We start from the raw sequence: 14,706 nt of genomic DNA on the forward strand, positions 1-14,706 counted from the left end.
CCAAGCTGAACGGCGTTGAATTTGGCCGACTTATTGTACTTCAGCCTTGGGACAAATGGAAGGTATAAGCAGTGTTGTTTGAGGATGGCTTCTATATTTCCCTTGTTTAGAGATTGTCAAGTACTTCACATGAATGCGGCAAGACTATTGTACGTTTCATTTTTGTCTTTCTGTTCAGGAAGCATCTAAAGAAGATGTGGAGTTGGTCCAGAGCACTGCGTACAATTTCCTGACTGCCGTGTGCTGCTCACACAAATATGGCATACTGTTTCGTGACCCTAAAATGGGACAGTCGAGGCAGTGAGTAAAAAAGTGTTGAGTGTTTTCCTGTTCTGACTGCTAGGGGTACTTAGTTTGAGACCCTTTAAAGGTAATATGTTACAGTTTGCCTGTATATTACATAGTGGTAATCTCTCGTCCAGAACTAAATGTATAGTCCTGCACATGTTGACGGCCATGTTTTCCAAAGGCAGGGTCAAAGGCCGTGTGGTTCATGGCTTCAGTAAAGAGGGCAAAGCCATTGGTACGGGCTTACGTGCATCTGTCCTTGAGATAGAAATGTTGCTGCGTTACATTGTGATAGCCAACTATAGGTGCAGAAAATAAGAAGAGATTCTACATCACAATGTTATGAGTAGTTGACAATGAAACTAATTGCAAGTACTGGTGTATATTTATGATACACTTCTATAAGATTAGCAAGTTGTAACGCATGAAGAGTGGCCAAAATGAAAATTAGAAGCACTTCGCGTCCATTCTACCTGCATGTTTGGCAAGTGGTTGAGAATAGTTTGGTGAGATCTGAGTTGCAGTGAAGAACATTTTAGCGCGCTGTTGATGTCACTTGGTATTTTTTTTTTACCAGGAACATGAACTTTGTGATCACTTCCATTTTGCTGAAGATGGAGCACCCGTACGAGCACGAACGATGTTCTTCCTTTGTCGTGGAATTGCTGAAGGTGGCCCCCGATCAGATCGGTCACTACCTTCATGGCTGGAAGCCCATTTTGACGTTCGCCACAGCTGCCACAGCTGAGAAGCTCATCAAGCTCTACACTCGAGTAAGGCAGAGGCCGAGGTGATCTTGTTCCGTAGCCATTGCGTTTTTCGTCTGTGTAACTGTCATATGGCTTTAAATTTATTTGGACAACACAAGAGAAAAACGTTATAGAGGAGCTTGATGTAACAGCGGGGTTCCCACTGCATTGGATTCTATGGGGTTTATGTTGGGACTGGCTGAAGACAATGTATCAGCCAGGAGAGTGCAATATAAGGGAATGTGATAGCAGTGTTCCTCTGCGTTCATTCGATTCATGTTCAGTTTCATTTAAAAATTTTCTTTTCACCCTCTTTGTAGAACTTTAGCAGACTCGTGCAAAAAAAGCTTAGATGTACGATATGTCACACCATTTAGTGATGCTCGTTAATCAATTAGAATGTTTCTGAGCAAGCTTGTAGTCCCCCTCTATCTTTCATATTTTGGGAAACCTAAACTTTTTAAAACTTTTAATCAATCCTGGATCGGGGTTTGCCATAGCAAACTTTTGAAAAAGATTGTTATAGAATTTGCAACAAACTGTTTAGAGTGAAATGATGCTTCTTGCAATTTTCAGCGATGCTTTCCTAAATGTTTCATATCAAAAAGCCTGTTGAGAATGCAAACGAGGTGCTTTTTGGCTGTATAAGCTTCTCTCTTCTTTTTCTGTTCGTTTGGCTAGAGAAGCTACAAATTCAATGTCATAACTCGTGACGGCTGAAGTGAGTGCACGTGATGTTCCACTATGTGCAGGTTGTGGAAGTTCAAGACCTGGATTCTACATTGTGGGCAATGGCTGAAAATGTCCCAGAGAAAGTCTGCAGGCTTATTCTGTATTTTTCTCTTCTGAGCATTGCCAAAAGCGTCGCTGAAGCTCGAAGTTTTCAGGTAATGCTAGCATGCACACATTAAAACCAATATCTGGCGAGAATGCAATGCAGAGAGCTTCATCTACAATAGTGTAATCATAAGGCAAATGTAGCAGGCTGGTCTATCAATATTCTGGTAGCGATAGATTACTTTTTTTTGCATGCTTTTGTATTTAGAGATGCTAGCACAAGCTCATTTTCCAAGTTACTGACTTTTGCTTTACACCATCAATTATATGGTTTTTTAATGAAACATTTGTGGCGTGTATAAACTAATGTTTTCATAGCGCCATTGTAGAGTTGGCAGAAATTTAAAAATATTAAATAAATGAAACACAAGTTTTTTAGTGTTGGCACTTCTTTGAGATCAGGGATCAAGGGTGGTTTTGTACAGAAATATTTTGACTGACATTCAGGTTTTGCCATCCTAATTCGATCCAATTCTTCACATCTTCCTTTTTTCACCAGACGGAGGAGAATAACGTCCAACTGAGGCTTGCGCACATGCGTTTTGTGGCCGCGTCGCTACGAAAAGTCCAAAGCGCTCTTCACCATGCTGAAAGTGCAAAGTCATCTGTGAGCGCAGGAATGAAGGCAAAGCTGCGCCGTATACTGTGCCAGGACGTCTGGAAAGTGAGTGACAAATCACTACTATCTGTTTGTCTGAGATTTTACTTATCAGCAAAAGTGGGTAACCATGGTGATCAATTTTTAGGGCTCTTTTATAATTTCACTGTGCATAAATTTCATTATTCATCGGATGTGATGTCAGTCTTGCTACACAAGTTGCTTTGTCCAACCTAGTCTAATTGTTGGGTGATGTGCACTGGCTTTTTTAGTGCTATGCTTACCCTAGAGGAAACAAAGTCACTTACGAGTACTCGTAGTAGCATTGGCTGTTTTGTTTAGCTCTAACATAGTAGGTTATTGTGATGTTATGTGAACTACTGATCATTGTTTACTATCACTGTTAGGACTTTGCTACCACTTGTGTAGTTTTAACTGACAAAGACGCATGTTGTAGAATATTCACAGCATAGAGTGCTCAATAAGCTCACTATGCATATATAACTACAGAAAATGCTAGGCAAAGGAACATTGTGGTGTATAGTATATGTGTGCCTGGCTTTATTTCTCTTTTTACTCAGAATGTGCCACCTACAGCAGACCTTGTCAAGGAGTACTGCAATGTGGTGACAAAAGCTACGTCAAAAGAGCCACAGACCGAAGGCCCATGTGAGATTTTGCAATGCCCGTGTATCTTGATTCTTGAGGGCTTTATAATTTAGTGTCGTCGGTTAGTTAAGATTCAAACAAAGCAGGTGATGTGTAAAGACTCGCCGAGCACTGGCTCTTAACAGTACCCCACTTCAAGAAAAGCATGCTCGTGGCACATTGCTCACAGATACGTTTTTAAAACGTACTCACCAAATGCAATTTTATTCACATATTTTGTTGTGACACCCTGCTTGAGCGTTACAGCATCAAGATTCTGCAGTTGTAGTGGTGCAGTGGTGTGGTGAAATTGATATCCTTTATTTTTATGAAAGGTTGTGTGGCTGCACCAAGGGTTCTGACTTATTTTAGTTGGCTGTAAAATCTTTTTCGGAACTTGATTCATTCCTTATAATGCCTCAGTGTGGTTATATGCCTTTCATTTACCGCCCTGACCGAAAGAAGTCTCGTTCACTGCATGTTGTACTTTCTGAGTGAAAATTCCTACAGTTCAGGCTGTGTTTTTTCCTCGAATGTGTAGCTAAAGGATGAACTAGCTGTGCATGTATTTCAGGGTACACTTCATATTTTTCTTACTTTACAAAAGTTTCACTGTAAGAAAGGCATTGTTGACTTGACAGACATGCACTTTTGGTTTATTGCAGCTCTGTCTGACTGTTCTGCGTACTGCGCGAGCATTTTGGATGTGCTAGACTTGTATAGACCGTTTTCCCGAGACCACCATGCCGAGTACGACTGGAAGGTTCTGTGCCAGCTTGCGGGTGTTGAGACGGATTCACTTGATACCCAGGCCGAGGACCAGTGCCTGCAACTGAGGGCCATCGGTCTCGTGCTCGAAGCCTGCCCGGCTTCCGAAGCCCTCATGACCAGTGTAAGCAGCTTCCTGCGTTTCGTTGTGTGCCACATGTTCATTGTTTTTTTTTATTTTTGCGCTTACTTTTTTTACATGACGACATGTTGACGTATATTATATATTATTACGAGGCAGTGGGCATGGCTCTACCGTCGTGGACAACAGTTCGATGAAAAAGAAGTGGACTCGCGGCGCGAGAGACTGGCAGCTCTGAAGCGCGACTTTGGCATGTAAATATAGGAAATACGCTCATTTCTCTCTTCCGTGTGTTTGCGAGCTCCGTAACAAATTGGTGGGAGTGCTGGGTAACGAAGCGCCATACAACGGAGCTCCGCAGTGGTCGTCAAATCGGAGTTTCCGTGATGGAACACGGGACTGATCCCACGGCCACCTCTCCATCGGCCTCGGCGACGCCCGCACCATCCACGGCAACGCCTCCACTGGCCCCACCCCCACCCACGTACGTGCTGACGCATCCGAAGCATCCTGGAACGTTCTGCGGTACGGACCAAGTTGATGTCGACGACTGGATAGCCGACTACGAACGCACCAGTGCTCTCAACCGGTATGATCCGACTCTTATGCTGGCCAATGTGCTGTTTTACCTGAAAGGCACGGCCAAAGTCTGGTACGAGAACCATGAGGAGGAGATCGGCAGTTGGGACACCTTCAAGGAAAAGCTTCGCGACTTATTTGGGAAGCCCATCGGTCGAAAGGCGGCTGCAAAGAAGGAGTTGTCTATACGTGCTCAGACGTCCACAGAGCCGTATATCTCATATATACAGGACGTGCTGGCTCTATGCCGTAAAGTTGACAACGACATGTCGGAGTCTGACAAGGTTGGCCACGTCCTCAAGGGCATAGCGGACGACGCGTTCAACCTGCTAATGTGCCGGAACTGTGCGACCGTCGACGAAATTATTGAGGAATGCCGGCGTTTTGAACTGGCCAAAAGCAGGCGGATTTCAAGATCATTTACTCGACTGCCGAACACCGCAGCGACGTCCTCCTGCGAAGATGGACTGTCCTCCCATCGGCAGTCTTCACCAGCGTCTGAAATTACGCGAATTGTCCGGCGGGAAATCGAAGCAATTACACCTACTCTTCCCGCCAACGGCCACGTCGATTTGCAAGTACCTCAGGTTTGCTTGGTACAGTCGATTGTGCGGGAAGAACTGAGCAATTTGGGCTTCGATGTCTGCGCCGTTGCTCAGTCTCGACCAATTGGCTTCCGTTCAAGGTCGCCGCCTCGCCCCAGGTCACCACCCCAAGAAAGGTCTTATCCACGCTCTCGCAATCCGGCCGAATGGAGAACTGCGGATGATCGGCCGATCTGCTTTAACTGCCGCCGCATAGGTCACGTCGCACGGTATTGCCACAACCATTGGTCTTCGTCCCGAAACCAGTATAACACTGCTCGCCGCACCGATAGCTACCGTCGTTTCCAACCTCCTGAGCCGATCGCCGACAACTACCGCCGGCCTCTGCCCGTCGATTCCTACGCCTGCGATGCCCCTGATACGCAGCACAGCCGCTCACCGTCGCCTCGACGTCACCAGTCTCGTTCGCCGCCAGGACGTCGCCCGTCGTCCCCTTCTCCTCTACGACGACGCCCGACCTCCCCGCTCAATTCTCACCAGGGAAACTAAGCGGTGCAGCTCTTGGAGGTGAAGCTGCATCCTCGGTACCGACCTCAAATCCTCTCCTTGTACTGCCGACACGACGAAATTTGATCGACGTCGACGTTGACGGCCTGACTGTTTCTGCACTTGTTGACACTGGGGCGCATATTTCTGTGATGAGTGCCCGACTTCGTCGCCGCCTGAAGAAAGTGCTCACACCGGCTGCCCCTGGCGTTATTCGTGTCGCCGACGGAAGAAGTCTTGCCATCACAGGAATGTGCACAGCACGCATCACTATCGCCGATCACCCCACATCTGTTCTCTTTGCAGTTATTGAGCAGTGCCCAAATGACCTAATTCTTGGTTTAGATTTCTTGTCCACCCATGCTGCTCTCATCGACTGTGCAACCGGCGTTCTTCAACTTGAACTGCCTCGACTTGGACCTGTGCCGTCCTCACCGTCACACCGCTTGTGCGCTGTTGATTATGTTCGGCTGTCACCGCAAGCCACCACGTGTGTTGCCTTAACGATATCACCAGCTCTTCCTGACGGTGACTACATAGTGTCTCCATTGGTGGATGTGCTCTTGGCTCGAAGTGTTGCTGTGCCGCATACAATCGTGACTATTGTGGACAACTACGTTCAGCTTCCGCTCCTTAACTTCAGTAGTTCGACCCAAGTTCTCCCGCAAGGCATTTCGTTAGCCCACGTTTCCCCACTTGATGCATGTAGCATCGTGGCATTGGACCCTGAAGACTGTTCGTCCCATACTGCAGCCAGCCGAGCAAACGCACCTAGCGACGAAATCACGATGATGATCGCCCCTGATCTTCTGCCCTGTCAGTTGGCGCAACTTCACCACGTTCTGACTACCTACCGAGATATTTTCGACTTCGATGACCGCCCTTTAGGTCAAACGTCCTTCGTGCGTCATCAAATACATACCGGCGATGCTAATCCTGTTAGACGGCGACCGTATCGTGTTTCCCAGTCCGAACGCCAGGTCATACAACGAGAAGTCGAGAAAATGCTCTCCAAAGGAGTCATAGAGGCCTCTTCAAGTCCATGGGCGTCACCTGTTGTTTTAGTGAAAAAGAAGGATGGCAGCTGGAGATTTTGCGTTGACTACCGTGCCTTGAACAAGATAACCCGCAAAGACGTATATCCGCTGCCACGAATCGACGACGCCCTTGATTGCCTTCATGGCGCGCGATACTTCTCATCTATTGATCTGCGTTCGGGCTACTGGCAAATTTCTGTCGACGACTTAGACCGAGAAAAGACTGCCTTCATCACACCGGACGGCCTTTATCAGTTCAAGGTTATGCCTTTTGGGCTGTGCAACGCCCCGGCAACGTTCGAACGCATGATGGACTCTCTTCTTCGTGGTTATAAATGGTCCATCTGTCTTTGCTACCTCGACGATGTGATTGTTTTTTCCCCAACATTTGAAACTCACTTAACTCGTTTGTCGACCATTTTAGCCGTTTTTCGTCGAGCAGGACTCCAGCTGAACTCGAAAAAGTGCAATTTCGGCCGACAACAAATCACGATCCTTGGTCATCTTGTAAGTGCTGCTGGCGTCCGACCTGACCCTGACAAGATTAGCGCTGTCAAGAATTTCCCTCTGCCTTCTTCAACCAAAGATGTTCGGAGTTTTGTGGGCTTATGCTCGTACTTCCGCCGCTTTATACGCGATTTCGCTACAATTGCACGACCACTAACTGATCTTCTCAAAAAGAACGTGCCCTTCTCGTGGGGCCAAGACCAAGCAGCTGCGTTTTCCACACTGATCGACCTGCTCATTTCACCACCAATACTGGCTCACTTTGACCCGTCTGCGACGACTGAAGTACGCACAGACGCCAGTGCTCACGGAATCGGCGCCGTCCTCGCTCAACACCAGGGAGGCCAAACGCGTGTTATTGCGTATGCCAGCCGCCTTCTCTCCACATCTGAGCGAAACTATTCGATAACAGAGCGCGAGTGTCTTGCGTTGGTCTGGGCTGTAGCGAAATTTCGCCCCTACTTGTATGGCCGCGAGTTTTCAGTTATTACGGACCACCACGCTCTGTGTTGGCTGTCGTCGCTCAAGGACCCAACTGGCCGCCTAGGTCGCTGGGCTCTACGTCTCCAGGAGTATAACTTCGACGTAATTTATAAGTCGGGCAGGTTGCACCAAGATGCTGATTGTCTCTCGCGTTATCCGGTGGACCCTACTAGCCTCGCTGTCCATGAAGGCGATTCTTGTGTGCTCGCCATATCTGATTTGCACGACATCGGCACAGAGCAGCGCCGGGACGCAACCCTCAAGAAGGTCATTCAGCGAGTATCTTCAGGACATTCCGACCCTTCTCTCCGTCAATATGTCCTTCGCAACGACATTCTGTATCGTCGCAACATGAAGTCTGATGGCCCGGAATATTTGTTAGTTATTCCCCAACACATGCGTGCCACTATTCTTCAACATCTGCATGACGCACCGACGGCGGGACACCTGGGTTTTTCACGCACCTATCACCGCGTGCGGCAACGGTTCTTTTGGCCTGGCATGTATAAATTTGTGCGCCGTTATGTCGCTGCTTGCGAGCGCTGCCAGCGTCGGAAACGTCCTGCTCTCCGTCCGGCTGGCCTGCTCCAACCTATCGACATTCCCCCGGAACCATTCTTCCGCATCGGCCTCGACTTGCTCGGACCTTTCCCGACGTCCGTGTCAGGCAACAAGTGGATCGCTGTCGCAACCGACTATGCGACCAGATACGCGATAACTCGTGCATTGCCAACTAGCTGCGCTACAGACGTCGCAGACTTTCTCCTAAATGACGTCATTCTGCGGCATGGAGCTCCGCGCCAGCTTTTGACGGATCGGGGCCGCTGCTTCCTCGCAAAAGTTATCGACGAAATCCTCCGGAGCTGCTCTACCGAACATCACCTTACTACTGCCTACCATCCCCAGACTAACGGTCTCACGGAGCGTCTCAACCGAACTCTTACAGACATGTTGTCTATGTACGTCTCTGCTGACCACCGTGACTGGGACGCAATGCTCCCCTACGTTACATTTGCATATAATTCGTCAAGACATGACACCGCCGGCTACTCTCCATTCTTTCTTTTGTACGGCTGCAACCCTGCGTTGCCATTCGACACACTCCTTCCTTCTGCTACTATCCAACCAACGGTCTATGCGCAGGACGCTGCTTCTCGAGCCCGCGTCGCTCGCCAAATCGCGCACACTCGGCTCAGTGCTTCTCAGGCCGCACAAAAAGTCCGCTACGATGACTCGCACCGCGACGTTGACTACCCTGATGACTCTCTTGTCCTACTCTGGACGCCGTATCGACGTGAAGGTTTGTGCGAGAAGCTCCTCCCACGATACACAGGACCCTACAAAGTTCTCCGCAAGGTCACCGACGTCGACTACCTCATCACTCCCGTTCAACCGCACTCATCCTCTGCTACACCATCTACTGATGTTGTTCATGTGTCGCGCCTAAAGCCCTACTATACTGCCAGTCCTGATTGACTTAGGGGCGCCGTGACGGCGCTTTGTTCGCCGGGGGTGATATTACGAGGCAGTGGGCATGGCTCTACCGTCGTGGACAACAGTTCGATGAAAAAGAAGTGGACTCGCGGCGCGAGAGACTGGCAGCTCTGAAGCGCGACTTTGGCATGTAAATATAGGAAATACGCTCATTTCTCTCTTCCGTGTGTTTGCGAGCTCCGTAACAATATTATATAATTTTTGTATGTTAGGCCAGCCATGGTTGTCTAGTGGCTAAGGTACTCGACTGCTGACCCGTAGGTTGTGGGATCGAATCCCGGCTGCGGCAGCATTTTCGATGGAGGCGAAAATGTCGAAGGTCCGTGTGCTCAGTTTTAGATGCACGTTAAAGAACTCCAGGGGGTCGAAATTTCCGGAGCCCTCCACTACGGTGTCTCTCATAATCATATAGTGGTTTTGGGACGTTAAACCCCACATATCATCAATTTTTGTGTATTACATCGTTTTTCAAATTTAGGTCATCATATAGAACTCTCGAAGAGTGCAATGAATTAAAGAAGGGAAACCGATCAAGGTGCTTACTTTTTTTAGACAAATTCTAATGGAGCCACCAGATAATGAAGCAGTAAGAAAGCGCAAGGCAGGTGTGGTGCCAGGGGGAGCAGGGCGGTAGGAAGAAGCCTCTATCCCAAATTTTCCGCTGCTCCCCTCCTTTGGCTCTCCCTAGAGTGTAAAATGCAGTAAAAACACAAAGCACAATTTCCGACCTACCTGCCCCCCCACTGTCCCCAAAGGAACTTGCTTTTCGTAGAGAACCCCTGAAACCAGAGGTGTTGTTCATAATATGTTTGCTGAAGGGCAGTGCTAATTAATTATGCTGGAAGTCAGCGCATGTGTTGTATTGTCTCTTATGTGTACCGTTTCTGTGCTGGTCTGCGATAACTATAATAATTATGAGTTGAAGAAAATTGGAATCTGACAAAAAGACATCTTGTCGTTTGTGGGAAGTAAACCCTACAATTTTCATATGGTGCATGTAATACACTGAAACCTCAATATAACAAAGTTGCATGTTACACAAAAATAAGTTAATTATATCGAAAAATTTGTTATATATGTCTATTCCTAACACTGTATCTATTGCAAGGCTTTTTATTTACTTCGTTATAACCAGTATTTCGTTATATCCGGGTTCACCATAATGAGGTTTCAGTATAGAACAGCAGTCATGTTCATGTCGGCCGACAGCCTTGGAGAGAATGGGTTTGTTACTATCACATGATGGCACGAAGCCTAAGCTGCTTCTTATTCTTGCGTTATAAGTCATTGCTTTCTATCTTTGCTTTCATCCTTTGTTTTTTACTTGGCTACAACTCAAATAGCATCGTCACGAACATTCTTCTGTGGATGTATTTGCATATTGCAGGATGCTGAGCAGAAGTCACCGTTCTGCCACCTCCTTGAGCTGTTTGCGCGTCGTAAGGAGGGTGTCATTGGAAAATCTGCGGCATCACTCATCTCAAAGGTACTGTGACATTATCGTTTGTTATCTTGTCGTTATACTCTATATTCGTTACCTTGTCGAAGACTCAACTTTTCATTTTCAGTTGACATGCTTGGGGGCAGCAGTCTGAAAAAGGCATCAATATTGACCTCCTTCTGATTTCCGAAAGGTTTTGCTTATAAGTGTGCTTTCGGTGCTGCTTTCTGAAGGTGAAAACTGCAAATTTATTTCCCTTTGTAGGTGACCAAACTGTTGCGGTGATAACCTAATGCAGCTGCTACAGAAATTGGTAATATTCCCATGAAGTGATAGAACACATTGATGCAACCTTGTGTGCCTGTAAAATCTTCTCCCAACAATTAGGTAGATTTCAACTATATTCTTTAAATACAGCAAACTTCATCCAAGTATGTTTGTTTGATACCTACAGAAGTGTGCCCCTTTGCCATAATTTAGACTGCAGCTCCTTGGGCAAAGCTTCTTAGTAATTTTAGTAAAGCTTCTAAGCAATTAGTATGCTGACTTAAGTTATTGCCACCTGTGAAGCCCTTTATTGGAGACTCACCATAGAGCAGTTCTTGTCTTCTATGCAGGGGTGTGCCAAAACTACGAAAATTGTTGGAATTACAATATGCTGCCTCTTACTGGCCAACCAGCCTCAAATTTTTCTCATTTACGATAACTTTAGTGAGAAATAGTAGCCACATTGGCCATCTGCTGTTTTGAACTTGAACATCTAATGCAACCCAGATGTGCTGGAAAGTTGTAGGAGTGCTTTATGTTTGACGCCCGTAAACTTATTTTTTCAGCAGCTGGTTGCAATGCTGCTCGATACGGACATTTGAAAATTAAAAGAGAAGCTCCTCATAATGAAATGTCTACAGCGGGCCGCTGTTGTATTTGATGGAAATATTAGCCGTTCAACCTGCCAGCCAGCTGTCTCAATTTGCCCAAGAGACTCTCGAATTTCGAGTGATCATTCCAATTGCACAGGAACAGCCATAAATATCTCGATAAAGAGACCTAACACTGCCGCGCCAAAAAAAAACAGTGATTCTAAAATTTTCTCATCTTGCTCTATCGCGTGTAGAATACTTTTCATTTTTTTCTATTTCACGGCAGTGTATTTGTTGTCTTGCGAAAAATCAAATGGAGATCGGGAAGGGGTTACTATCATGAGCTGTCACAGGAAACAGCACGTTTTCTTCCTTAATTAAACATGTATGCATGGCTTACATAATTACATGTACTAGTAGTGTGATTGCTGACACCTAAAAAAAATACTACTGCCAATCATTGAGAGCTGCGTGTGGCATTTCTGCAGCCGAAAAATGTATGCCGGTTTCCTTTTTTTTCACCACCCCTACTCACCCCGGCTCTATAAATCTTCCGAATTTTGAGGTTGCCAGCTTGGCAGGCCCGCAGTAGCATTTGCCACGGTTGCATTTGTCTGTCAAATGATTTGACAGGCAATGCAAATGCCAGCGCCTGCTTCATTGTTTGCAGTGTAAGATGAGTCGCTGCCTTCGGTGAAGTAGCAGACCTTACTTGCACTCTGCACAAGTTAGCTGATGTTGAATAGTTAGCCATCTTTTCGTTATCGGCTCTAAATGTGAGCGTTCTTCATGTTACTGCTCCAGATTTTAGATTTGGGGCTTACAAAAAAAAAAGAAAGAAAAATCTTTCTTTTCCATAACCTTCTACAAATTAAAATTTTTCCTGCTCCAAAAGCAGCATTTTTCTTATCCAAAAGTTGCTTCAAATCCTATTTTTGCATTTGCACCCCTGTTTTAATGTAGGCACGATGGTGTTTTTTATACCCAATTGACTATTACATCTGTGTCTCTTGTAAAAGCATTCAACTATGTTATGTTTCTCTGTCCACTCTAAGTTAGAATGTAGGCGTGTTGTTTTCACTGGTGTGTACTTATTTGGAACTATATTTATTCTCGTTCTATGCTTTGCATCTGCTTTCTCTGTGTGAAGTATGAGTGAGATGCTACTGATGCATCTGGCTTTTCATGGGCGCCTTGCAAAATGATTTGAGTCATAAAATTGACCTTGATTGCTTATCAGGGTCAGCAGTCATACAAAATTAATGCTATCTTTCCATCCTTTTACCAGCTTCTCTGCAACCTGAACGTTTTGGAGGGATACAGCATGGAAGTCGACATCTGGATGGAGAAATTCAGGCTGGGACAGTGCTTGAATTTGGTGCAACTGCTTCTGTCTGCTATCCAGCTAGTTGTCAAAGATTCGAACCGCCTGAACTCAGAGGTCATGCGCAATGTCATGTATCTGACAACTGCAGATGGTGGACAGTCTGCTATGGACCTTTGGAGTGAGTAGGCTAGGTCTATCATTGTGTTTTTTCTGTGAATGTTCGATTGTATCCAAAGCTAGATTGTAGCCAGATTGCAGTCGCCAGATTGTAGCAAAAGCTAGAAGGAAATTCGTACCAATGCAGTTCCTTGTGGCTTCGGCCACAATCTAGTGGCTGTCGGTTATTCCTTCCGTAACCCTTCCACCATCTTGATGATGTTATGATATCGTCACATGCATCATGTCATGACATCGTGTCATGTCATATAATAAACTTTGGTCTAGTAACGGAATCAGTAGCTTTCTTTTTCTTTTTTGGAGGACTTCACGTCCCAAAACCACCATATGATTATGAGAGAGGCTGTAGTGAAGGGTTCTGGAAATTTTGACCACCTAGTGTTCTTTAACGTGCACCTAAATCTAAGCATACAGGCCTCAAGAATTTCTGCCTCCATTGAAAATGCAGCGGCTGCCGCCGGGGATTTGATCCTGTGACCTGCGGGTCGGCAGCCGTGTGCGTTAGCTATTAGACCACCGCAGTGGATCATCAATATATAGTTGCCACACCCATACACGTCATGCTTTCGCATTCAATGTGGGCGTCTTTGTAACTATTGTGCTCGCTGCATTAAAAAAAAAAAAGAAATGAATGGCATTAAATTACTTGATAACCTCGTGATATATAGTTACTTTCACAACATTTTTTTCACAGGCCTACTCAAACAAAGTTTGGGTACTGCAGAGAATGCGAAAGGGATGGAGTCCTTTGGAGTCAGGTGAGCAGCTTTTCCTGTCAGTGCCTATGTTCTTTCGTCGGTGTACTTTTTCATCAGCAATTCTTCACTCCTCCTTCTCAGAACTATAGATAGTAAAAGGTTTCTTTTTTAGCAAAGGGATGTTGTGTTAGGTTTAGTTAACTGTTTAAAAGCAAAGAAGAACTACATTGAATTCTGAAAGAACCAGTTTCAACAGAGCATTCACTGAGACCTTCGTGTGGGCAAAATGGCCTAAATATAAGCAGCTAGTGCTTTAAAAATTTATTAAGTTAATATATCATGTGTGATGCTTGCAATCAATTTAAGGATTTCTCTGTATTTGAGCCATTTTCTTTTGTTTTAGTTTACTGCGAAATAATGTGAAATATAAAGAATATATAAAAATGCCTAGAGGTTTGTTGAAACCCTAGCGCTCTCTTAGTTCCTGAATTGAATTAAAGCAAAATAAAAAATGAACAATTTTATAATTTCACATCAACTAGCTTGTGCTAGTTGATTACCAAATGCTCACACCTTATCAATTCAGACCTTGGAACACAGGTGCAAATGCGAATGTGTAATTTTTTTTACTACACAAGGTCATCCTCACGACATCCACTATTCAGGCACCCTATTCTTCTATACCCACAAAAGCACGTGTTGCTAGACTACCACACAGACTAGACATTATTCTTTTCAGGACACATGTTGACTGTTTTAAATTTTCCTTTTTTTCGTTGACTATTGAAATCTTGAACAGCTTGGACAGCTCACTTTGCGCATTGGCTCATGAAGAACTTGTTGAGAAACTACCTTATCCTATCATGTTTTAATCTGTTTTATATATTTATTAGTCGGTTGTCTTTTTTTTCTATTAACCTTTGCATTTTGAATCTTTAACAACTAAACGAACAGTGTCACGGTAGATGCATAGGCATGAAAACGGTTAGGTTAGTGCATACGACGTTCCACTGCCTTATTACAGTAGACTCTCAGTAAATGG

General features: G+C 45.4%; 1 protein-coding gene across 1 annotated transcript in view; it reads left to right on the forward strand.

Annotated features, from left to right (window-relative positions):
• LOC119174674 (nucleolar pre-ribosomal-associated protein 1) overlaps nucleotides 1-14,706 on the forward strand; it is a 341,215-nt gene that overhangs the window by 8,001 nt on the left and 318,508 nt on the right. Inside the window, exons 7-15 of the mRNA XM_037425691.2 lie at nucleotides 179-300; nucleotides 866-1,061; nucleotides 1,790-1,924; nucleotides 2,374-2,538; nucleotides 3,054-3,141; nucleotides 3,786-4,012; nucleotides 10,549-10,647; nucleotides 12,751-12,967; nucleotides 13,661-13,724. Of these exons, the coding sequence (XP_037281588.2) occupies nucleotides 179-300; nucleotides 866-1,061; nucleotides 1,790-1,924; nucleotides 2,374-2,538; nucleotides 3,054-3,141; nucleotides 3,786-4,012; nucleotides 10,549-10,647; nucleotides 12,751-12,967; nucleotides 13,661-13,724 (1,313 nt within the window). The remainder of the gene's footprint in view (nucleotides 1-178; nucleotides 301-865; nucleotides 1,062-1,789; nucleotides 1,925-2,373; nucleotides 2,539-3,053; nucleotides 3,142-3,785; nucleotides 4,013-10,548; nucleotides 10,648-12,750; nucleotides 12,968-13,660; nucleotides 13,725-14,706) is intronic.

This window comes from Rhipicephalus microplus, chromosome 5 (genome assembly GCF_043290135.1).
Source record: "Rhipicephalus microplus isolate Deutch F79 chromosome 5, USDA_Rmic, whole genome shotgun sequence".
NCBI classification, from domain to species: Eukaryota; Metazoa; Arthropoda; class Arachnida; order Ixodida; family Ixodidae; genus Rhipicephalus; species Rhipicephalus microplus.